The 26919-nt window shown below is 35.5% G+C and overlaps 2 protein-coding genes across 2 annotated transcripts in view; one reads left to right on the top strand and one right to left on the bottom strand.

Moving 5' to 3' along the window:
• Positions 1-26919, bottom strand: part of Epha6 (EPH receptor A6) — an 874627-nt gene that overhangs the window by 379349 nt on the left and 468359 nt on the right. The gene's annotated exons all lie outside the window — the stretch shown is intronic.
• On the top strand, positions 21440-22909 carry LOC124992512 (tubulin alpha-1A chain-like). The gene has a single exon (XM_047563349.1). The coding sequence runs from the start codon at positions 21469-21471 to the stop codon at positions 22822-22824; it is 1356 nt and encodes a 451-aa protein (XP_047419305.1). The 5' UTR covers positions 21440-21468; the 3' UTR covers positions 22825-22909.

The raw sequence follows: 26919 nt of genomic DNA on the forward strand, positions 1-26919 counted from the left end.
GCTAAGTGAAATAAACCAAACTCAGAAACTCAAAGGTTGAATGTTATCTTTCATGCTGGAGTAAGACTGAAATAAAGGAAAGGGGAAAGGAAGGATGGGATAACATAAAGAAACAACCAAATGTAAATAGATAAGTAAAAGCAAGTCTAGTAGAGAAAGGGAATGGGAGAGGGGAGAGAGTACGGGAGGCCATGAGTACAATACTAGCACTAATAATAATAATAATAATAATAATAATAATAATAATAGAATAAAATAAAATAACATGAGCCAAAGTCTATCTGTTGATATCTGATAGTCAATATGACAGTGTTAAGATATTCAGCTTTTGAGAAAGAGTAAATCATGAGATAAATGTTCCTCTAAGAGATTGACAACAGCACTTTCTTGTATATCTCTTCTGCCATGGACAATCATTCATCATCTTTGTCCTTTCTACCATTTGAGGATGCAGCAATAAGGAACCACCCCTCACCAGGCACTGAATCCGCTGGCACCTTGACCTTGGATTTCCCATCCTTCAGAATTGTGAGAAATACATTTATGTTTTTATGTATTACCCAGTCTGTGATGTTTATCATAGCAGATACAGATACAGACTGAGATAATAGAAAAGGGAATTCTCATCTGCTGCAACATAGACAATTATGCTCCATGTAAAGAGCCAACCACAAAAACTAAAGTATGATGCATTCAGATGAGTTTTTTAGAATCTTCAAAATCATAGAGGCAGATATTAAGAATGGAGGCTTCCAGGGACAGGGGACACAAGAGATACCAGTCACTGTTTAATGGGCATAAAGTTTCAGTTTGCATGTTGAACAAAGTTATGAAAATGGATGGTGGTGATGACTATACAACATTATGACTGTATTTAGTATCACTGAGCTGGATTTAAAAATGGTTAAGATGAGTCTATTTTATTTTATGGATATTTTACCCTAATAAAACTATTTAAAATTATGAATATTTTTCGGTAGTATTCTTTGACAATGTGTGTATGTCATTGATTAAAGAGTCCACACAAATTGCAAACCTCTTATATTTTAGAGATTTTTTCTCACTTCAAATTTTTCTCAAGATTTTTTCAAGATTTCCTTAAAATCTCTAAAATTGAAATGTAAATCTGATGCGAGAGGTCAGTACAAAAAACTTTAGCTTTAGCGCATTGAAAATGAACTGCTGGGGTCTGAAAAAGCATATCGAAATCATCTAACACAAATACAAGTATGTCTTTTACTTTTCTTAACATTTACTATCCCAACATTGTATTGACTTATTTTTTTGAAAACTTGGTAGGCTGAACTCTTCAGTAACCCTAATGATTTTAAACTTCCTTATGTATGGACAAAACCTGTGATTTGCCTCTAGTCAACACAGAGAAAGAAACTTGGCAAGATGTCATGCCGTGATTATACTGAATTACATAAAACTCTCTGTGGCCCCTGGCTTTGAAGAAGCATGCTACCATGTTGAGAGCAAAGGAATTGGGAGGACTTCTAGGAGTTGAGAATACCCGTCAAGAACATAAGCACATCATTCTACTAACTACAAAGAAGTCAACTCTTCCAGACCTTCGGGTCTACAAGGGAACACAGAACAGCCAATACCTTGACGTGAACCATGAGAAGCACTACGAGGACTCAATTGAGCTGTGCCTCCACTACTGACCTACAGAATCTTGGAGAAAGCAATATGGATCATTTAAAACTGCTCAATTTGAAATAATTTGTTAACAGTTCAGAAAACCATAGAAGAATTATACAAAGTAACAGATTTTAGACCTAGAATTAGATGCATAACTTTGTAGAATTGATCATTAAATGAAACAAAATACTCTTCAGGCAGTCTTTAAATAGTGAATAAAATATTCTCTTATTCTTTTTGTGTTTTGGGGAAGTTTTCTTTCTAGCTTTTGTTGTTGTTTTGTTTTGTTTTTTTGTGTTTTTTTTGTTTTTTAAATCAATGAAATTTCTCCCAAATCAATCCTGGAATCTAACTTCCTACATAACAGAAGGACAGTCACCCTTGCTGTTAACAGAACTTTCTACCTTCCTGAAGGGATTTCTCCTCAAGATAGCTATCTCTTTTCTGTTTGCACCTGTAGGTCCCATCAGTAAGCATTTAAATTTAGTTCTTCTACAAACAGAAAACACCTAAATTCATTGTAGTTTTGCTCTGCTTTCACTTTGCAGAAGTTTTCCCCACTCTCTTCTGCACTGGTCATTTGACCACCTCTTTTGCTCTCTTTGATACTTGCATACCTGGTCCCTGTTACTGCCTATTTTCTCATATATTGCTTCATTTCATCTAAATGTTTGAATTTTGTTGACATAAAGCTGTTCACAATATTCCCTTAGAAGATCAATAGTAATAATATCACTTCGATTCATGATATTGGTAATTGGGGTTCTCTCTTAATTTTGCTCTCTTGTTTTCTGTCTCAGTAAGTGTATATCAATTTTCTTGACTTTTTCAACAAAACAGCTATGGCTTTGTTAATTTTCTGTATTGTGTGTCTATTTTCTATTTCACTTATTTCTGTTCTAAACTTTACTGTTCCTATTTTTGGTACATTAGATTTATTTTGATTTCCTTTTATAATTTCTAAAGTTAGATATTTTGTGTTATAAGCACTTAAAATTCCACTTCCTTTTCCTCCTAAATACCACTTTAGTTGTATCACACAAATTTTGTTTTTTTGTATTTTACTTCATATTAATTTGCAAATAGTTTATAATTCCCTTGATCCTTCTTTGTATTACAGTGTATAATTTACACATAATTGGTTTTTTCCTGAGAATTTTCATGCTATTGATTACTAATTTAATCTCTTTTTAGTCAGGGAGTATGTGCCACATTATATCAGTCCACTTATATGTATCAACACTTATTTTATGGCCCAATATATAAATAGTTTTCTCTGGCTGCTTCCAAGAATTTCTAATTTTGTTGATATTTTTGGACTATGATGTGTTTTGGCTTTCTTTGTATTTATTCTGCTTAGGGCTTGTGAATCAGCTTGAATTTGTAAACTTGTGTTTTCACTAAAGGTGGGAACTTTTTACCTTTCTTTCCCCACTTTCTCATCCTCTCTCTCCTCTTTATTTGAGACTTCAAATATACTTTTGATATTGTCCCCATATCTAGTCTTTTTAAAAATATCCATTTTTTTCTCTCTCCATTCTTTTTTTTTTTTTTATTGTAAACAAATGGGATACATGTTGTTTCTCTGTCTGTACATGGCGTAAAGGCATACCATTTGTGTAATCATAAATTTACATAGGGTAATGTTGTTTGATTCATTCTGCCATTTTTTCCCTTCCCCCCACCCCTCCCATCCCTCCCCTCCATCTATACAGTCCTTCCTTCCTCCATTCCTGCCCCCCTCCCTAAACCCAACTCCAACCCCAACACTAACCCTTCCCACCCCCCATTATGTGTCATCATCCACTTATTAGCGATATCATTCTTCCTTTGGTTTTTGAGATTGGCTTATCTCACTTAGCATGATATTCTCCAGTTTCATCCATTTGCCTGCAAATGCCATAATTTTATCATTCTTTATGGCTGAGTAATATTCCATTGTATATATATACCACATTTTCTTTATCCATTCATCAATTGAAGGACATCTAGCTTGGTTCCACAATCTGGCTATTGTGAATTGAGCAGCTATGAACATTGATGTGGCTGTATCTCTGTAATATGCTGATTTTAAGTCCTTTGGGTATAGGCCAAGGAGTGGGATAGCTGGGTCAAATGGTGGTTCCATTCCAAGTTTTCTAAGGAATCTCCACACTGTTTTCCAGAGTGGCTGCACTAATTTGCAGCCCCACCAGCAATGTAAGAGTGTACCTTTCTCCCCACATCCTCGCCAGCACCTGTTGTTGCTTGTATTCTTGATAATCGCCATTCTAATTGGGGTGAGATGGAATCTTAGGGTGGTTTTGATTTGCATTTCTCTTATTACTAGAGATGTTGAAAATTTTTCCATATGTTTGTTGATTGCTTGTAGATCTTCTTCTGTGAAGTGTCTATTCATTTCTTTAGCCCATTTGTCAATTGGATTATTTACATTCTTGGTGTAGAGTTTTTTGAGTTCTTTATAGATTCTGGAGATTAGCGCTCTATCTGAAGTATGATTGGCAAAGATTTTCTCCCACTCTGTAGGCTCTTTCTTCGCATTGCTGATAGTTTCCTTTGCTGAGAGAAAGCTTTTTAGTTTGAATCTATCCCAGTTATTGATTCTTGCTTTTATTTCTTGTGCTATGGGAGTCCTGTTGAGGAAGTCTGGTCCTAAGCCGACATGTTGAAGCTCTGGACCTACTTTTTCTTCTATAAGATGCAAGGTCTCTGGTCTGATTCCGAGGTCCTTGATCCATTTTGAGTTTAGTTTCGTGCATGGTGAGAGATAGGGGTTTAGTTTCATTATGTTGCATATGGATTTCCAATTCTCCCAGCACCATTTGTTGAAGAGGCTATCTTTTCTCCATTGCATATTTTTGGCCCCTTTGTCTAGTATGAGAAAATTGTATTTATTTGGGTTTGTGTCCGTGTCCTCTATTCTGTACCATTGATCTACCTGTCTATTTTGGTACCAATACCATGCCGTTTTTGTTACTATTGCTTTGTAGTAGAGTTGAAGATCTGGTATTGCGATACCCCCTGCTTCACTCTTTCTGCCAAGGATTGCTTTAGCTATTCTGGGTTTTTTATTCTTCCAGATGAATTTCATGATTGCCTGCTCTATTTCTGTAAGGTACATCATTGGGATTTTCATTGGAATTGCATTGAATCTGTATAGCACTTTTGGTAGTATGGCCATTTTGACAATATTAATTCTTCCTATCCAAGAACATGGGAGATCTTTCCATCTTCTAAGGTTTTCTTGAATTTCTTTCTTTAGTGTTCTGTAGTTCTCATTGTAGAGGTCTTTCACCTCTTTTGTGAGATTGATTCCCAAATACTTTATTTTTTTTGAAGCTATTGTGAATGGGGTAGTTTTCTTAATTTCTCTTTCTGAAGATTCCTCGCTTATGTATAAAAATGCCTTAGATTTATGTGCATTGATCTTATATCCCGCTACTTTACTGAATTCACTTATGAGATCTATAAGTTTTCTGGTGGAATTTCCTGGTTCCTCTAAGTATACCATCATATCATCAGCAAATAGGGATAGTTTGAGTTCTTCTTTTCCTATTCGTATCCCTTTAATTTCTTTGGTCTAATTGCTCTGGTTAGAGTTTCAAGGACGATATTGAATAGAAGTGGTGAAAGAGGGCATCCCTGCCTTGTTCCAGTTTTTAGAGGGAATGCTTTCAGTTTTTCACCATTTAGAATGATATTAGCCATGGGTTTAGCATAGATGGCCTTTACAATGTTAAGGAATGTTCCCACTATCCCTATTTTTTCTAGTGTTTTAAGCATGAAGGGGTGCTGTATTTTATCAAATGCTTTTTCTGCATCTATCGAAATAATCATGTTCTCTCTCCATTCTTCAGATTGGCATATCTACTGACATGTTTTCAAGTTCACTGCCTCTGCTATGATTGCCAAACTAGTCCTATGTCCATCCAGTTCACCTTGACCATTGTCTGAATTAAGTCTAGAATTCTATTCCGGACTTTTATGTTGGTGTATGTGGTTTAGTCCTGTCAATCTTATTCACATGACTCATGCTATACAAAGCTCTAATAGTAACAGTGGTCATGTTTATTACTAAATATTTTTTCAAAGGTGATGATCTGTCTTTAGCTATAATGATAATCCAATAAAAGAGACAGTAATTATACTATATTGGTAATGGTTAATATTTATGCTCACCTTCTAATCCATGTCCCACACAGGATCAACTCTCAGATAACATGCATGAAAAAGTTTCCTTCTGTTATGTACAAGTTAACATTCTTTCCAGAAAAATTAAGACTATTTGTATTATATATTATTATCTTATTAGGATTAAACTTATTTCCTAATCTTAGAACAGCTATTTCAATTACTTCAAGTTAAAGATCCACCTCTCCTTTTAATTTTCAATTCATCAAAGTAAGTTCTTCTATTCATCATTAAGAACTGAGTCATTTCAAGAATGGAAGAAATGGTTTTGCATGGGTTTGTTTTTTATTAATAATTTGTTTCATTGTATATTTTTCCAAATATTTAAACATGATAAAACTTAAGACCTTAATTTTTTTCTAAATTGACAAGAATTGAAATACATCCCATTTAGGTTGCTAATAATAGCCCACTGTGAGACACAAATGACGGTATAACAGAAACAAAATAATCAGTTTTAGTTAAAAAATTACATGTGCATTGCTTGGAATTTAGGATTTTGACGACATGGTTAGTCACTGTGTTATAAACACTAAATAACCTAATCCAATTTACCTCTGAGTTGAAAGTTGGGCATTCTATTTTTAAATGTTACAATCATTGTACAAGAGCTATGGTGGCATAATGAGTTTTCCAGTCCATACTCCATTGAATGGACTAACATTTTTCAATCAACAAATTGTACTTTGTCATGAACAGAAGCAGGAGGATGCCTGCCACTTTTTTAGTCCCTGGTAAAATAGCTATGGGCATGTGCAGTGTGTTGTTCACTTTTAGAGCTTGAGGAGGGCAGGTTTAATTATATTAAAAGGGCAAAGGATGGATGGTGAGTTGAAGACCAAACAGGCTTAGCAGGAGATGTACAGGTCATTTAGCAAGGACAATAAATGCCAGGTTGGAATTCTCTGACATCTCATAGTTCAGGTTCATCCCACAGGTTATCTCTGACTTCTTATTGTTAACCTTGACTGATTAGAACTTGTTAGCAAGATAAAAAAATATTTTTCTTTAGGGCTTCAAACTCCTAAACAATGGCAGGGGAAACAATAGGGAGCCTGATTTGAAATGGACAGGAAGCAAATATTCTAATGATGAAAGCTGTCCTAAAATGGAAAGGGGTGTATTGGAGGTGAGGAATTTCTATATCATGCAAGTGTTCAGGTTGAAGCTGTGCTATATGAAGACACTTATATTATAAAATACAAAGCAAATATGGCGATTGGAGGAGATGTATGGTGAGGCATCCTCTAAAGTGTAAGCTTTACCTGCCGTAATCAAAAATTTATTTTCATGAAACATTGACATAAATAGTTTTAATTTACTTTCTTTTTATTGTGGCATATCTATAATACTCTTTCTTGGCTCACTATTTGTAAAATAACCTAAAATTGAAGTCCATAGGAAAATATTCAATCCAAAAATATATTAGGTATATCACTTAAGTTGTTCTATATTGAATTCATCAGCATGTAACTGATAACTTGATTAATTAAATCTTAAAGAGTAAAAACTTTCACATATCTTCCAAGCGTATTTCAGCAATTCAACAATGTATTCTAGGGCCTAGACAATTTTATCTGGCCATATCATTCTCAGCATGAAGACTTTTTATGGTCAGACTTTCTGCTAATATTCCAGCTATTCCATATTTCTCCATAATATCCAAAGTTGGAAGGCTAGAAGAGACAAGACAAGGCTCTTTCACTAATGCTTATGTCTTTTATAAAGTTAGTGCTTCATATTTATGTCTATAAATATATGCATATACACATGCATTACATATACATATATAAAATACATTATATATTGCATTATGGATATACATATTATGAAATTCACTGTGGTGTATTCATATGTGTACACACTGTAGTTCATTTCAACTTTCCTCTCCTTTCCTGTCCCTCCTTCCTTCATTTCAATCCCCTTCATCTGCTCCACTGATCTATACCTTCTATTTTCAAGGGATCTCTAGTCCCACTTTTTCCCCCTTAATTTGCTCTAACTTCCATATATGAGAGAAAACATTTGACCCTTGACTTTCTGAGCTTGGCTTATTTAGCATGATGTTCTCCAGGTCCATCCAATTACCAGCCAATGCCATAATTTCATAATTCTTTATGGCTGAGTAAAATTCCACTGTGTATACATATCACATTTTCTTTATCTGTTTATCTCTTTATGAGCACCTGCCTTTTGTTAGGAAGCACAAATCTTCCCAGGAGCAACACATGAGTTACTCTGACTTATTATTAGTAAGAACTAGATCATATGACTGCATGTAGGTCAGAAATTGGCAAAAGAGGGCAGGATTGCCATGATTAATTTAGACTATTATTTCTGAGCCTGGAATGTTCCCACCCACCAAGGTGTCTCTTTTATAGTCACCATTACTGGGATATAATGTAGAACAAGAGTTCTGAGTGCCAAGAATAGAAAACATGAGACTATGTTCAGAAGGGTCCTACTCACTGAAGATTCTGCTGTTTCAAAAGTCTCCTTAATATATTGTTCAATGTCATTTAAATATTTTTCACAGTACAGATTTCATGCATGATCTGATTAGCACAGTTTAATATATAGTCACATTCCACATTATAATTCATCCTATGTATTCTGTTTTACTTGTGTTTTTGTCAATATTTCTGAAGTTCAGTCAGGTGTGGTGGTGTATACCTGTAATCCCAGTGGCCCAAAAGGCTGAGGTAGGGGGATCACAAGTTCAAAGTTAGCCTCAGCAACTTAGCAAGACCCTAAGCAACTTAGAGAGACCCTGTCTCTAAATAAAATATTAAAAAGGGCTGGGTATGTGGCTAAGTGGTTAAGCTCCCCTGGGCTCAATTCCCAGTACCATAAATAAATAAATAAATAAATAAATAATTCTGAAGTTCAATTCAATTATAATTTTGAAATAAAAAAAATAGAGCATTTAGTTAGAAAAAAATGTTTACTTAAAAGTATTATTTTGGGCAAAACTGATACCTTCCTTGGGCTGGGCACATTGCTCTATCAGCCAAATTGGATTCAAGATAGAAAGAAAATATTGTGCTTTGTGATAGGTGAGCTATTATGTCTACCACAATTTTTGTGATTTCCATGACTTCTGTACTTTTGTAAAACTCTGAAACCACAAAAGATCTCTGTCTCTGTCTCTCTCTCTCTCTCTCTCTCTATTATATATATATATATATATATATATATATAATACACATATATATAGTACATATACATTTTACATATATATGTAAATGCTTTGTGAAAGATATTACTTATCACTTTGACTTCCTATTGTTTTGCAGAATGCTCTATATTTCTGCCTCAATAAAGAGTGGTTGATGATGCAGATACTGGCTTGTGCAAGGGGTCACAGATGAGCCTGAAGAGAAAAGTAAGTATACCTGGTGATTAAAATCATCAAGCATTACTCATATACTTGAAGTTAGTTGTATTTGAAAGTCTGAACTTTGATTTTTTCTTTCATGTAATAGAATTGAGTGCTTTTTAAAACTAAAATTCTTATGAATATGTCTAATGATAATATTTCTCACTGTTATTAAAAATCTTCATAACGGTAAACTTGAAGTTGATATTCAATAAATTGAAGGGGGTTTTAATAATTAATGGAAGCTTATACCGATAAATTTCAAGGATACATGAAACAGTGATGGTGATAGGCTTTACTATTCAGATAAGTATTAGATAAATGTTAAGATATATAAACTATATTTACAGGACTATTGTTAGGAAAAAAACCATGAAAAGATAGTAAAATGTTTAAATCATTTGTTAAGGTATCTTAATTATAGCAGATAATTGCCAATTTGGTAAAATTGTATTATCATTCTGATCTGAACAAGACTGCCAGTCTACTTGATCACTTCTATTCCCTTTTTCTGTGAAAGGAGAAGAACATTTATGATTGCCCACCTGAGTCCCATACAGAATGTAGGCTCCCAGACTCTCCTGCTCTATAACCCAACTTAGGATAAACTTAATGGATATAGCTTTGATAAATACAGGGTAAAAGCCTTCTTGATATAAATGAATTTAGTATTTTGTCTTTTAGTTTTCTATGTTTAATGCAATTTTGTAACTCACATTTATAGAACTTCGCTCTCCTCCAGCTTACTTATGCATAAGATGCTTAACAAATGCTTTTTGAACATGATAATGACAAAATACCTTTTCAAATATAATAATAATTTACAAGTGACCTGAAAATGTTACTACATAATAAAAAATACTTTTATAATATGGGGAATCAAAACTGTTTCTAACTATCTTGGAAGAATGTAAGATAAAATCTATTAAGAACTAATTCTTCTGACATATCTTAATATGTATGCACGTTCATTCAAATAATTAATGGATATTATAATCAATTTAATTTGCAATATAATATAAATCATCTTTTCTATCTAATTAGTATTTTTTTTTTTTTTTTTTTTGCGGTACTGGGGATTGAACTCACGGCCTTGTGTTTGTGAGGCAAGCACTCTACCAGTTGAGCTATCTCCCCAACCCCTAATTAGTAATTTTTAAGGATCAATGTAGAATCGTAGAAACATAATACTTGGTCTGATAGTCCATTCTTTACAAGAAATCATATACTATCTTATTTTACATTGTTATTTTTATATTAACTACTATTTAATATAAAATCATGTTTTTAAAATAATTTTATTTCATATACAAACATAAAAACAGAATTGTCAAAAATTAGGTTTGAAATTTTCATCAAGAATTTAACAAAGATCAGCATTTGTTGATGCTATAATGTTTGAGAAAATCTGCACTCTGTAGAGTGGATTAGCCATAGATGTGTGTGACTTGAGGATTCTTGAAGATACTGTCTTGAAAAATAGCTCTCAAAAAGATTAAAGTTTTATATTAAATTCTTAAATATGGAAAATGTACTTTCCATAGAAAATCATTTTAGAAATGCTGAAATTTGTGGAAAGAGAACTTTCAATTGACAAAATACTTTGAAAAGGCATGCAAAATTTTATCAAGGAAATTGATGCACCATTGAAGCCTGTCAAAAGGAATGATTAACAACTGTAGTTGCTCTAAGAATTATTGCTTTAGCATCTCTTATTTTGACTGAATTAACCACAAATCTTCCACCCTACAAATATATTTTTTCCTCAGATAGAAACTTGGGAGAAAGAGCCTCAAATTCATGTTTATTGATACACTGACATCAGTTTCTAACACTGTACCATTCTCCTCAGAATTATGTAAATAATTCTTTTTCCTGAACTTAAAACTTAAAAAAAATCACTAAGTGATTTCATTTATTAAATTAATTTTGTACTTTTTATGGTATATTTACTCTGTGCTAGGCACTGGAGAGGTAATATTGAGCAAAGCCAAACAATTCTTACCTTAATGGAGCCTGCATTCTTTACCTTATCTAAAAAAATTTTGTATCAATTGATAACATGAACATATCTGAATTATGAAACAATTACTCTTGGAATGAAAAATAAAGTAGCTAGAGGGAAATGAAATATGAAGATATTTTATGGGTCCAGGAAGGATTCATTGATAGATTGGTGTGAAACAAGGAGTGAGCAGGGAGCGATTTGAAAGGAGAGTACAGGTCATAAAGCCGACAGGACTTGGTAATGGTCTGCCTCTCCAAAGAAGGGAAGTGGAAGGGGTCAAGATGGCGCCTAAAAATTTTGTTTGTACAGTTGGATGGTATATTGCAGAGATAACTATCTGTCCTTATAGCCAACATTCTTCTTTTTAACAGTGTTTATAAAAACATAGTGTATACATTCAATATCCCAGCTAAAGACTATATTTTCCAGTCTCCTTCAAAGCTTTATATAGACATGTGACTGGGTGTTAGCTAAAGAAATGTAAACAAATCTGATGTCTGCAAGATAGGCCATGTTTATAAAACAGAATATGTTTTGTGGAGCCTCTTTCCTCTTTTCCCTTACTAATTAGTGGCATGGGAATGTGATGGTAGGAAGCCACTGCAGATTCAGAGATGGGAAGTCAACCTTCAGAGTGATCAGAAAAAAACCTGGACCCTTGGCATTCTATAATCGCTATATATCCCTGGACCACTCCAAGGGGTAAACTTCCACCTTCAGAAAATACAATTGTATCTGATTTTAACAGCAATTTTGTATAATTAGCTTCCTTTTTCTTCTGGTTTCCCTGCCTAAGATTTTTACACCTTTCTGATTTAACTATCTTCTTCAATGCTAATGTCTCACCCCAGCCTACTGTATAAAAAAAAACAAGCTGCACATGTCTGAATTTTTAATATAAGGCTACAAACTTTGAAGGACAGGACACAGGGACCTTAAGGATATCACAACTTATTGGCTGATGAACTGAATTATGCAAAGTAAAAGAATGGAATAGGAGGTTCCCATCCCCCTTCAGAAAGAAATAACATAAAAATATAAAATGCCCTGCTAGTTTCCCATAACACAAGAAAAATATGCATTTTCATAATGAAAGGAGGGGGAAGAATTGGAAAAAGTATCTTATATGAAGGGGAAGGATTTAATCAATAATATCATTGTTAGAACTTCTTCATGATAGTCTTGAGATAGATTATGACTCACTGTCATAATGGCAGTGGGTATTGAGACATCAATACAATCCATCAATACTTTGAGAAACATATTGCTCTCATTTTTCTTTCAGTTACTCAAGATTCCAGGCAGATATAGCTACTAAAAAGAGGAGCTATCAGTCATAACATTGCTTGTATTTTTCCCATCTGAATTAAATTAAAAGGTATGCTATGTTATATATACATAATTGTGTGTGTGCATATACATACATATGTGTGTGTGTGTAAATTCAAACTTCAGTATATAGTGATAATTAGAAAATAATTATCTAATATCGACTTTTAAAAAGATTAGCTTGATGTTTTCTCAGGGATATTGAAATTCATCCAGTCAATATTTCGTAAGTCACCGATAGTTCAATATATTTGACATCAATTCACAATTGGTAAACGATGTGGAGGCCTCTCATATTTCTGGATCCACTTAAACTCAGTTAGGGCCGGACATGGTGGTACATTACTATAATCTTAGCGACTTGGAGACTGAAGCAGGAGGATCACAAGTCTGTGATCAGTCTTTGGCAACTCAGCAAGACCCTATCTCAGAAATCAAAAAGAAAAAGGGATGGGGATATAGCTCAATGGTAGAGTTCCTCTTGGTTCATTTTCCAGGACTGCCAAAACAAAAATAAAAAACACCCGTCCACCAACACCCTCACTCCAAAAAAAAAAAAAAAAAAAAAAAAAAAAACCCAGAAAACTTGAGCTACCATTCATTTGTTCATTCATTCATGCAGTCCCTTTTGATGTATGGAAATTTATCATGACACAAGAGGAAAAACAAGAGAGAAATAAAAGATTCTTAGAGAAGTATCTCATTATCAGCATGAGGTCACTCTTGCAGCTTCCCTGCTCCTGGCTTGCATCTTGATTTCTCCATAATTATGTCCTGACCTATGATGTCAATTTCTAAGCAGTCTGCTTTGACCTCCAAATATTTGTCAAATTACCTTCTAAGCAGTATTCTAAGTTCCACTGTCAAAATTTATGCAAATTATGTTCAGTATATAACTTTACTTGCTTGTTATAGTTTGAATCTGGAATGTCCCTTACAGGCCCATGTGCTAAAGGCTTGGTTCCTGGCCCACATAACTATCAGAAGGTGTTGGGACTTTTAAAACTTGGGGCCCACTGGGAGGAGGTTAGGTCATCCGGGACATGCCTGAAGAGGGTACATGGAGACCCTGGCCCCTTACTGTCTTTCTGTTTTCTGGACAACACGTGGTTAATAGCTTTCTCTGCCTTCTGTTCCTGCTATGATGTATTGCTTTCCCATAGTCCCAAAAGCAAAAGGTATCAACTGATTGTGAACTTGTACCTCCAAAACTATGAGCCAAAATAAACTTTTTCCATTTTAAAGTTGGCTATCTCAGGTATTTGTTATGGTAGTAGTAGAAAACTAACATATTGCCTCACTTTATTTTGACAAACTCTTGATTTTATGTACAAGTGAATTATTTTTCTAATAGTAGACATGTTGGTTCTGACATTTCTCCCCCTTCATTGGGCTTGCCTCCTTCTCTTCCCTCACTCTTCTACTTGATCTCTGTGAAGTAAACAACAGGTTTCTAGCATTTACTCCAAACTTACCTCCCTTCTTCTTGTCCTTTCTTCCCTCCTTCCCTGTATCCCACTCCTTCCCGTTCTCTTTTCTATAGAATCCAAGAAAATCTTTCAAGATAGATAATTTTTAAAAATTACCTATATAACATTATTAGCCATCAGGAAATGCAAATTAAAACCATAAGGATATACCAATTCACATTACTACCAAAATTAAAAGTCAGACAATACCAAGTGCTAACAATGAGAGAGCAACTAGGACTCTTCTATGTTGCTTAGGAGAATGTGAAATAATAAAGTCACTCTACAAAACAATTTGGCAATTTATTTCTCACTGCTCTGGATGCTGGAAGTCTAAGATCAGGGCATTGGCTGATCTGGTGTCCAAATAAGGGTACTTTCATGGTTTACAGGTGGCATCATGTATCCTCACACATTTGACAACAGTCCAGTCAAGTCATTTGCCACAGTAAAACAGGAACTACCTTCCTCCCATTTCCAATATGTTCCTCACTTCTGCCTGAGACCTTATCAGAGGGGACTTTATCCACCATACTTCAATGAACATTCTCTCCGTGACTGTCTCTAAGAAGACAGGAGCTTTCTCTTTAGCTTTCCTCTTTTCTTTCTGAGCCTTCACCAGAACTACTTGTAAAGTTTTCTTCACAAAAGTGCTAACTCTTCCTTGCATGAACCTCAAAATTCTTTTACCCTCTCCCATTAACTCAATCCAAACCTGCTATCATGTTTTTGGGTATTTGTTACTATAAAACCCCATTTCTTGATATCAATTTAAGTCTTAGTCACTTCTGGCTATCGCGAAATGCTATTAGTCTGGGAGACTTAAGCAACATTTATTTCCCACATTTCCAGAATGGGAGATCAGGGTGCCAGCTGATCAGGTGTTTTGGTTAAGGTCCTGTTCCAGGTTTGCAGACAACTGTTGTTTCATTATTTCCTTACATGGCAGAGAGCAGAAAGGGTGCGAGAGCAAGCAAGCTGTCCTGTGTCTCTTATTGAAGCACTTGTCCCATTCATCAAAGCTCCACCTTGTCACCTAATTATCTCCCAGAGGTTCAACACCAAATAACATCACACTAAAGGCCAGGGCTTCAATATAGGAGTTTTGGGGGAACATAACATTCAGTCCAGAGAAAATCCAAAAGGCAGCACAGTCTGCTCTAAGAGGAGGCACACCATAATCTCTGGAAAAGGTAAAACTATCCAGCAGAAATCAAACCACCTAGGCAGAACTAGTTGCCGAAGCTGGGATAGGCACAGAAAGGTGATTGCCGAAGGACACGAAGGAACTAGTGTAGTGTGAGTTGATGGCTGTGTTCCATATCTTGACTGTAGTCATGGTAACACAACACAACACATATGTCAAAACTTATCTAACTATAAACCTAGACAGAATGGATTTTACTGTATGTAAATTACACCTCAGTATTTTGCTTAAAAATTGAGATTAATAGTAAGGATTAAAAAAAAACCACACATATAAAGCACCTTTGCTCTGAGTTCTGATCTGTGAAAAAAGAACTATGTGGCTTAGCAAGTATAAGTAAGAAAAAATTATTTCTCTGCTCTTTGCCTAATATTAATTGTAGGTATATTTTTAAGAGTTACAGTTACCTTTGTAGCCACTTCTTTCTCTTTCCTACATTTCTATGTCTGGCTACTCCACTCAGGATCAGAATATCTTTGAAGTATCCAGCTCTAAAATGCAACTTCTATGTATGTGACAATTTTTGTAATACAATCTTGTTTTTTCTTCATAGCTGTCAGCTGTCTTTGCCCTTTCCTTAAATGCAAATCTCTATCTGCCAAAGAGTTTTTTCTTAGCCGTGCTTCTGCAGAAAGTGATTCCGTTGTGCTAATATGAATCTATGAAGGCATGGAACACAGGAAGTAACTTTGAGAAAGAGAATATCCCTCTTAAAAAATTAATCTTTACTGTATCATCAAAGCAAGTCAAAGCTTCTGATTTATATAATCAAATGTTGTATATAAACATTAAATTATATATAAAGCATTAAATTATAAAACATTGTATATAATTTAATATATGTTAAATTTGAAGAAAAATTAATATTTTTTGTCTGAAAGTACAAGTATAGAACTGTAGCATGACTACAGCCTCCAACACTGAGCTGGCTCTTATCTATTTTCTCTTTCCTTAGTCTATTCCCTCCCTTTACTTTCAAATGCAGGGAACCTCTTAGACTTCCATTTCTTAAAAAATGACATTCATGGTGCCCAATGCAGTTGATTACCTCCCTACAAATCTTTCTCTTTCCTTGCTAACAAAGGCAGATTCCATTCATTCTTTGTGCATTCAGGAAATTAAGGAGAGGCCAAACCCACCCTGGTTCTGCCAAAAAAATGAGTGTTATATTATTTCCTTTGCTGGTGGGGATGAAAGTTGGCTTGGGTTTCTGAGATTTTTTTTTTTCTTACATTTTAAAAGGATATAAGTAAAGTGTGATGGGATGAATTGTGTCCCTCCCAAAATTCATATCTTAAAAGCCCACCCCCCTAGTGTGATTGTATTTAGAGATGCGGTTTATAAGTAGGGAATAAAGGTCAAAGGAGCTCTTAAGGTAGGACCCTAATTCAATAGGCTGGTGTCCTTAAAAGAAGAGTAATAGATACCAGAGCACTCCTTATCCATGCTAGCATAGAGGCTGTATGGTAAAACAGCCAAACCATACCCCCTCCAAAACAAACAAACAAACAAACAAACAAACAAACAAAAACCCAAAGAAAGGTCAGGAAAAGAAACAATATTTTCTGGTACCTTGATCATGCATTTCCAGCCTCCAAAACTATGAGAAAATTAATATCTGTCGTTTAAGCTACATGGGCTTTGGTATTTTGTTATGGCAGTGAAGCAAAAGAATCCATAAAAGAAATGCCTACTTTTTCCTTCCAGGATTAGGGATAGGTGTGTTAATATTGGTGAGTGAAGCTTCTGGTTAGCTTGAGTTCCTGAAGGAAAAAGCCTGAGGGCAAAAGCAAACAGGCTGAGAATGTTAATTGGAGAGAAAGAATTTGGGTGTTGAGTGATTTAGATCAATTCCTGAATAAACCAGAATTCCCTCCCCAAAAGCCTCCCAGTTCTTCTACACAAAAGCTTTTGGTCAGGAACCGCTTGAATAATGATTTATACTGTTGAAAAACTCTCTGTATTTAACCTAAATCCTTCGTGCTGCATTGTTTGTAATGAGAGCCCCTTCTTTTATAACACTTGTCCTTAATAAACTATAAATATACATCTCATAAATTTTTTATCTATTTTAAACTTTCATTTGGAAAAAAAATATTTAGGTTTGCATTGTTTCACATAGATCCAAAGTCCTGTGACAAGCCAGCTGGCTCTGGCCCAGCTTGTGACTTTTCTTGGCAGAAAGGAGGTTTGGTTTGTAGCTCAGTGGGAATGAGGCTACCAGAGCGTCATTATATTGTATGCCCTTCTGTGGCATCAGTGAAGGTCACCTGTCCTCACAGTCCTTGTCACTCACTTCAGAATGTAGATTGCTTCTATCCAGGCAGGTTCATGACCTGTGAGGTACCCAAGAATCTAACTGTAAGCTGCTGTTGGCTTCCTCAATATGTAGTGTTTATTCTACAGTTCTGTGGCCTGGGCTTATACCATTTCATCCTAAGTCCTGAAAAAAGTCTCTTTATTTATTTTTTTAATGCTAACAATTATCCTAATGTGGTTATTAGTTTCCCAGTTTTAGGAGGACATGAGGGAATTTGCATGAGGTCAACACTGGTAGTAAGTGAAAAAGTCAGTATATAAATCCAGATTAGTCTGACTCCAAAGTCTATTGTTAAATATGTCAATCTACTGCCAGATAAAATGTTACATGATCCAGGGAATGCTCAGATATGATTAATTTTTTTCCTCTCCTGGATGAGTTAAAAAGGACTTTAAAGAGATAATATGAAGGAGTGAAGAAGAGATAAAAGTCTGAGGGGTCAGCATAAACTCTAGGATATTATAGTCTTTGATGATCTGTGCTGGGCCTGGTAGAGATTTAGGGGTGAGACATGCTAGAATCTTGTGATGTGTCTGTTGTATCCATCTATCCAGTATACCTGTTTCTATTACTCTTAAAACAGTACCATCATCAGAACTCCAAATGAATCTTGTTAACCTGAACATTGTCTAAAATTTGATATGGCCATAATTAAATGTTCCTCTGTAAGTCTGCTCAAGCTTAGAAAATGGCTACACCATCCACCCACTGAGTTAATTCTCCAATATCTGTGTCATCCTTGATTTCTCTGTTATTTCCCCTTTCTTCTTTTTAGATTCTTCTTTTAATCTTCATCCAACTCATCAAGTCTCTTTAGTTCTTAGATTGCCTCCCAAGCTAAGGTGTATTTTCACACACAAGAAATCATGTCCTCTTTAAAAGTCTAAGAGTGAATTGGTGAATTCTCATGATATAAATATGATTTTTGATACAACTACTAGTTTATCAGTATTTTTCCATTTTTATTTTATTTTAGTAACACTTGTCTTTTTAAACATTGTAGTTTTCATGATACTAGAGATAAATTTTTATAGCTGTCTAGCTAATAGATTCATTTCTCCATTTACACTTATAGATTAGCAGACATTGACATTCCTGAGGGTTTGTTTCATTCATTTTTTTATGTGAGAAAAATTTATAGCATAAACATTAAACAAATGCCTATAAAGTGCTTAAGGCAATAAATGTTGCTTTTTCCATATATCCTTGATATTGTATTTGTTGAAAATATCACCCATGTGAAGTTTAACATAATAAAAGTAGAAATAGAATGACTTAGTAGATGGGTCTGGGAAATTAAAACTTAACATTCCTCAATATAATGACCATGAAAGACTAATGAAAAGATTTTTTTAAGGTCACTTAGTCTTTAAAAATGAAATTTTCTACTTGAAAATCGTCCTATGAAATGAGCAATGACTTTGAAGAAGTTGTAAATTTACTTTATAATAAGTCAAAGATCAAGTATATCAGATGCTGGAAAAAGTTGAGCATTGCAATATGCCTTTTATTATCATTGATGCAAACAGAATTCATCAATCTGTGATTCACACTGATACATAATATTGAATTATCTCTCTGGTTGATAAGAGTTTTTAAAATGATGCAATATTCTAGCCTTTCTAAAGTATATCTACATGAGATTTGAATAGAACATTGTGCAATGAAAAAATGTTAAATACTATTTTTACTACTTTCATTTAACCCATGCCTATTATAATAACTATACAACTTAGTTGCAGATAATCTAGGAAAGAAAAATGCAAACTATTTCCTTTACCTGAGTAAAATATATGGGCCTTGCATCCTTAATATGTGACAATGAGGAATATGTTATCCTATGTGTACAACTTTGTCTGCCTATAATATAGATATTATTCCAGGAAGGTCTAGGTAAATATCTGTGAGACACTAAGCTTTCTCGGACAAAATTTATAAAAGTATAAGAAGGATTCCTGGATCCTTTCTTTCTAAGAGTCAAAATAAAATCTTTATAATAGAAAAAAATACCCCTACCACCCAAAGAGAAATGTACTAGACTTTCTAACATCTGTTAGAATCAAACAATCTATGTATCTATATAGATATATATAAGTCTTACCTCAAAAACAGGCTAAAATACAACATGGGTAAAATTGGAGAAACATTTCTTAGCTAAATAAGTCTCTTCCATTCATAGAAATGTATGCTTAAAACAAAGTTGGTGACAGATAGAGAACATTTCACCTCATGATAACAGAATACTCTTTATTCAAGCACATTTCCACAGACAGAACTGTGTCCCAACCAAATTCAGAAGTTAAAGTCTTAACCCTTAAAGAGATGGCATTTGGAGATGGGGCTTTTGGGAAATAATATATTACAATGAAGTCATGATGGTGTCCTTGTGATGTGATCGGTGCCCTTATAAACAGACATCCAGGAGATTTCCATTTCTTCCTAGCACAAGAGAGAATAGGGGAAAGGCAGTCATCTGAACTTCATTTGAACTAAGACAGAAATTGGTAGCAAGATGTGGTATATCATTGCATTAACAACAACAACAAAAAAATCTGAAAGTGACTTTGGAACTGAGTAATGGGTAGAGTCAGGAAGAGTCGTGTGGTGCATGTTAGAAAAAACCTGACACTGTCATGAAGCAAGAAAGGAAAGAAGAAAGTTATAGAGAAAAGTTTCTATCTTCTTAGAAAATACATGAATAATCAGAATAAAATGCTGGTAGGTATCTATTTGTGTATATATGTAGTAGATATGCATGTATGTGGACAAACCCATTTGTGTTGCTATAGCAAAATAACTGAGACTGGGTAATTTATAAGAAACAGAAATTTATTTTCTCACAGTTCTTAAGGTTAAGAAGTTCAGAAACAAGACACCATAATGTATTTTCTGGTAGAGGCTCTCTTGTTGCATCTTTACATGGCAGAGAAGCAGAAACATTTAGTCAATCACTACATAAAATCTTATTTTAAGGTTCTTAATCACATTGGTATTATTTGTATTTTAAGTGTGTATGGGGGAGCACACTTAAGTGCGGAAGTAAAAATGTGGATGTTAAAGGTCATTTGGGTGATATCTCAGTTGGAAGTGGGGATTATGTTAGTGGAAAGTGAAGGAAATGTAATTTTTATTAAATTCACAAATAACCTGAATGTATTGAGATATCTTCTATTGTCTTATGGAAAATAGAACTTGTGAATGATGAAACTGGATATTTAGCTGAGAATATTCCTAATCAAAGTATTGAAGGTATGTCTTGATTCCTTCTGATGACTTGCAACAAAAACACAGTAGACACAGATAATTGACAACAGAATTGTTAAGCAAAAAGATACTGGAGTTTGGAGATTTGGAAAATTCTTAGCCTATCTATATTGTGAAAAATGAGACAAGTTGCTTTGAAGAGAATAGGAATGGTATAACTAAGCAAAAACTACATAAAGAAAGCATAAACTCAACTCATGAATTTATTCAGCCATTTCAGCAGTGGCTAGGAATAGAGATGGAATTACACCAGAAATGTTCTGCCTATTTGAACTAAAAGTTATGAGAGAGAGATAGAATGAAGAAAAACTGTTGAGCTTCTTAGATTCTACACAAGCTCAGACCAATGTGCAATATCCCTTAAGAAATGGGAAAAAGGACACTAAAGAAAAGTCTGAGGTCATTATGATTGTCACTGAAGACATAGAACCAACATATATATAGGCCCAGGGAAGGGAGAGGCTACCTTCAAGTCAGTTTGAAAGAACAGGACTATCACCTCAGAAGAGATCAACAGTATAAGCAAGTCCCACTGAGTCAAGGGGGCTGGGTTGGCAGGTTCTCTTACATCGACCGCCTAAGAGTCACGCTGTAAGAAGCAACAACCTCTCCTCTCCTCTCCACCATCTGCTCAGCAGCCGTGAAGCAGCAACCATGCGTGAGTGCATCTCCATCCACGTTGGCCAGGCTGGTGTCCGGATTGGAAATGCCTGCTGGGAGCTCTACTGCCTGGAACATGGCATCCAGCCTGATGGCCAGATGCCAAGTGACAAGACCATTGGGGGAGGAGATGACTCCTTCAACACCTTCTTCAGTGAGGCAGGCACTGGCAAGCATGTGCCCAGGGCAGTGTTTGTAGACCTGGAACCCACGGTCATTGATGAAGTTCGCACTGGGACCTACTGTCAGCTCTTCCACCCTGAGCAGCTCATCACAGGCAAGGAAGATGCTGCCAATAACTATGCCCAAGGCCACTACACCATTGGCAAGGAGATCATTGACCTTGTCTTGGACCGAATTCGTAAACTGGCTGACCAGTGCACAGGTCTTCAGGGCTTCTTGATTTTCCACAGCTTTGGTGGGGGAACTGGTTCTGGGTTCACCTCCCTGCTGATGGAACGGCTCTCTGTTGATTACGGCAAGAAGTCCAAGCTGGAGTTCTCCATTTACCCAGCTCCCCAGGTTTCCACAGATGTAGTTGAGCCCTACAACTCCATCCTCATCACCCACACTACCCTGGAGCACTCTGATTGTGCCTTCACGGTAGACAATGAGGCCATCTATGACATCTGTCGCAGAAACCTTGACATTGAGCGCCCAACCTACACTAACCTGAATAGGCTCATAGGTCAAATTGTGTCTTCTATCACTGCTTCCCTTAGATTTGATGGAGCCCTGAATGTTAATCTGACAGAATTCCAGACCAACCTGGTGCCTTATCCCCGTATCCACTTCCCTCTGGCCACATATGCCCCTGTCGTCTCTGCTGAGAAAGCCTACCATGAACAGCTTTCTGTAGCAGAGATCACCAATGTTTGCTTTGAGCCAGCCAACCAGATGGTAAAATGTGATCCCCGCCATGGTAAACACATGGCTTGCTGCCTGTTGTACCGTGGCGATGTGGTCCCCAAAGATGTCAATGCTGCCATTGCCACCATCAAGACCAAGCGTACTATCCAGTTTGTGGATTGGTGCCCCACTGGCTTCAAGGTTGGCATTAACTACCAGCCTCCCATTGTGGTGCCTGGTGGAGACCTGGCCAAGGTTCAGCGTGCTGTGTGCATGTTGAGTAACAACACAGCCATTGCTGAGGCCTGGGCTCGCCTGGATCACAAATTTGACCTGTTGTATGCCAAGCGTGCCTTTGTTCACTGGTACGTGGGTGAGGGGATGGAGGAAGGAGAGTTTTCTGAGGCCCGTGAGGACGTGGCTGCCCTAGAGAAAGATTATGAGGAGGTTGGTGTAGATTCTGTTGAAGGAGAGGGTGAGGAAGAAGGAGAGGAATACTAAAGTTAAAAATGTCACAAAGGTGCTGCTTTTACAGGGAAGCTTATTCTAATTTGAACATTGAAAAGTTTTGGTCTGATCAGTTAATTTGTATTGTAATGCTCTCATATACAATTACTGACCTATGCTTTAAAACATGAATGCTTTGTCACAGACCCAAGCTGTCCATTGCTCTGATGGGTTTTGAATAAAGTATTCCCTGTCTTAAAAAAAAAAAAAAAAAAACAAGGGGGCTGGGTTACTACTACACTGGGTCATAGGGGTGATGTTGCTATCCCAGTGTATCTAGAGAAAGGAAGATCAAACTAAAGAGGATTAATCTATTGCCTTGAGGTCTAATAGAATTTACTGTGGTAGGTTTTGGACTTCCTTGGGAACCATCACTACCATGTATGAATTTTTTGGAATGGTAATGTCTGTTGCATGCTTGTCCCACTATTATATTTTGGTCTGGTTGCCCAGGTTCACAGCTGAAGAGGATTTTGCCTAAGGAAGAGATATTAATGCTGACCAGTGGCCAAGGACAGGGGAGAAGGGGATGGACAGAGTAATGTGAATGATTATAAAAAGTCAACAAAGGAGATTCTTGTGGTGTTGGTACTGTTTAACACGTTGATATACAAACGTAGTCAGGTGCCAACATTTTATGGAACTTAATACACTCAAATGAGGACAAGTATAAGTGGAGAAGCTGAATAAAATCAATGGATTACATCATTGCCAATATTCTCATTGTGATATTATAATTTATAAAATGTTTACCATCAAGTGAGAAATGAGCCAATACACAAGAGATCACTGTTGTTTCTTAGAATTGCATGTGATTTGCAATTTCAATAAAAATTATTAATTAAGAAATTAAAAAAAGGTTACTTTCATAAAAATATTTTTCGTTTTGGAAAATATAGCTTCTGTAAAACAAAACATAGTTATGCTTTTATAAAGATGCTATTTATGTTAGCATGCAATGAGCTTACTATTAGATGGGTTAATAAATACTTAAAAAATAAACTTGAAAATGCTCATTCATCATTCACTTCCTTATCTGTTTGTGCTAAGGCATACTGTATGGGAAAGGAAGGCAGCTCATACGCATTTTATTTTCGCTTTACCACATATTCAAAACACAAAAGAAAAATAACATTTATTAAAAAGAGAATCCTTATTTCTGTGAATATGCACAAAGTGAACCTAGGAATGTATTTCAGAGAAGGCAATTGTTGGCTAAACTAATTTTCTAGGAAAGTATAAAAAATTATACTTAAGGAAACAATATACAGCATACGTTAATAAATACATAAAGTAGAAGGTGGTGGTTTGCATTAAAGTATTTTTATATTTTATAATATAATCTATTGCTTATTATTTTTAGCAGTGAATATTCCTGGTTCATTCAAAGTAGTTGAATTTAAAATGATAAAAAGTTTTTAGGCTCAATCTTTCTCATAAAACAAAGGCTGATTGTTCATTGGGATGAAATTTGTTCTCAGTGTTTGGGAGACTGAAATCTACACTTGCCACTGAGAAGTTACTCCATAATAGGGAAATTATTGATGTAAGTTCTTCTTTGAATTTGTAAAGCTTTGCTACACAATATTGTGCTAAGGAGCATCAATGCATTGGCTAGGTAGTTTTAATGCAAATTAAGACATTTCTCACATTTAATTTCAGTGGATCTGCAATGAGGCAAATCATCTTTCTTAGAAATCTCATCAGATTTCTAGTGCTTTCTTCTACTATTCCAGCAGTTCTGCATTTTGTTTAAAATGATTTTGTCCTTTGTTGTGGGGAAGGGTTTTACTGTTTCATGATGTGTGCTTCCAATTTCCACCAAGATTGTCTGCTTGACGGAAGACTAAAGGACTGAAACTTCTGTAAAGAGCACACATTTCTGCTTCAAGTCATAAAAGTGTAAGCTCTTTAGGTTCTAAGTGGTTTCTAAGGGAGTATCCTTAATTTGCTTTTCCCCAAGAATGGGCTGTGGGCAGTTAAATACCTGCAGATGGGGTGATCTTCTCATTCTGGTCAGATTATTTTTGATGAAGTCTTCCCCTCTGCCCTTGTTTGATCACTACTAAGCTAGCTTGAACTATTCAATCAGTCTAAGAATGTAAGATTTATATTTGATGTAATATGATGAAAGTAAGAAAAGGCTATCTCTGATTTACACGTTCAAAGCCAGTTTACTCTAATATATACAATGATGAAAAGGCTATAGGTAGCAGTTTCCTTTCTCTATGTGTACATCAAATAAAACTCAGCTGATGGAGTTTGGTTACTGGTATTACAACTGAAAGGAATTCATGTGAATATTTCTTGATTATACTATGTGTATGAATTCAGTGTTTTTTTTTAAAAAAATGTGCCATTTGGAATTCTGTTAGACTGATGAATTATTCTGAATATAAGGACTTGAGTAAAATAACTTTCCATATTTCACTATTATCTCAGATTCATAGAGAATACTGTGTGTGCAATATACGTGATATTTTATACACATTTCTGTCAAATTGCTTGACTCTCATAGTTCGGTTACTCCTATTTCATGAATTATTCTGTAGTAACGATAAAAGTCTTGCAACTTAAACAACATAGAATAAAGTTTTTAAAAAGCAGAGTTGAGAAAATGGGAGACTCCTGCCAGCTTAAAATTCTACTTAAATAGGGTAAAATAATGAAATATTTATATTTGATAGATTTAGCAGGAAGAAAATAAAAGACTTGTTTTTAAGGTAAATATGCATAGGGAAGGTGAACACAGAAATATGAATTTGAAATTAGATTATAAGGAAAAGGAAATATTCATTAACAGAGAAAGTCAAGAATACTAGAGGTTATCAGAAGCCAAAGGGAACAAGGATGAAGTGAGCGAAATTACACTACCAAGACCCCTGAGCTCACTGAGTGTTTGTACAGGGTATGGCTATATGTATTTTACATGGAGAGAGGCTCAGCTGTGCCCCTTCCATTCTTTTTTTTTTTTTTTTTTTTTTTATTGCGGTGCTGGGGATGGAACCCAGGGCCTTGTGCACACAAGGCAAGCACTCACCAATTGAGCTATCTCCCCAGCCCCGCTTCCATTCTTAAGTTGAAGCCCTAGCTGCTCCCAGGTTCTCAAGATAGAACTGTATTTGGAGACAGGACTTGTAAAAAGGAGATTACGTTAAAATGAGGCCATTAGGATGGGCCCTAAATCCAATCTGACTAGTGTTCTTATGAAAAGAGGACATCTCTACACACAGAGAACTACCTGTGATGTGCACTTGCAGAAGGAAGACCATGGGAGGATACTGCCAAACAGTGACCTTCTACAAGCCAAGGTTAGCTCTCAGCGGAAACCAAACCTGTCCACACCTTGATCTTAGACTTTCAGCTTCTTGTTTAAGCCACCAGTCCATGGTACTTTGCAATAGTCACCCTAACACACTAATAGAATGGTTAAACTCTTTAATTCCTTAAATGATCTATTATTTTTCCTATTTTATAGGTGAAGAAATTGAGGCAGAGATGGTGAGGGACTTTCTTGAGATCACACAAGAAGCAAGTATAAAAACCTAGAATTAGACCCAGTCACCCTATTTCTAGAGGTATGTTAGTTGACCATGAGTGATACCATTCATAACGAGGTAGCTCAAGTTAGAAAATCGTGGAATGTAAAACAAAACGACAGATTCATTCACCTTTGAATTAATTATTAAACACTTACTAAATATGTATGTGTGAACAATAAAATTTACCTATCACAGTAAAATCATCACATATTTTTCATTCGAAAAACTTAGAATCTGGTAGCAAGACAAGACGATATGTAAAAAGGAATAAGTTAGAAGAAAGGAACATGTCCCTACAGGGGGAAAACTGACCATGAATATTCAGAGGATGGGGATAACATTGCTCTGGGGGGTTCAGAAAAGTCCTGGAATTGCAGGTGGTGGCTGTCTTGTCCCTTGAAATATCTGTCACGTAAGAATCTGTAAAGTCAGGAAAATAGCAATCTACCTGATCACAGAAGGGGGAAGGATCAAAAGGAAAAGAAAATGGTCCATGAGAGGACAGAGCAAAAAATAAGGTTTGGAAGAATGCAGAGGACCTGGATTA

The sequence above is a fragment of the Sciurus carolinensis genome, chromosome 9 (genome assembly GCF_902686445.1).
Source record: "Sciurus carolinensis chromosome 9, mSciCar1.2, whole genome shotgun sequence".
NCBI classification, from domain to species: Eukaryota; Metazoa; Chordata; class Mammalia; order Rodentia; family Sciuridae; genus Sciurus; species Sciurus carolinensis.

Bases quoted from the DNA above. Each gene is read 5' to 3' on its own strand.
- LOC124992512 (XM_047563349.1), top strand. From the start codon at position 21,469: ATGCGTGAGTGCATCTCCATCCACGTTGGCCAGGCTGGTGTCCGGATT.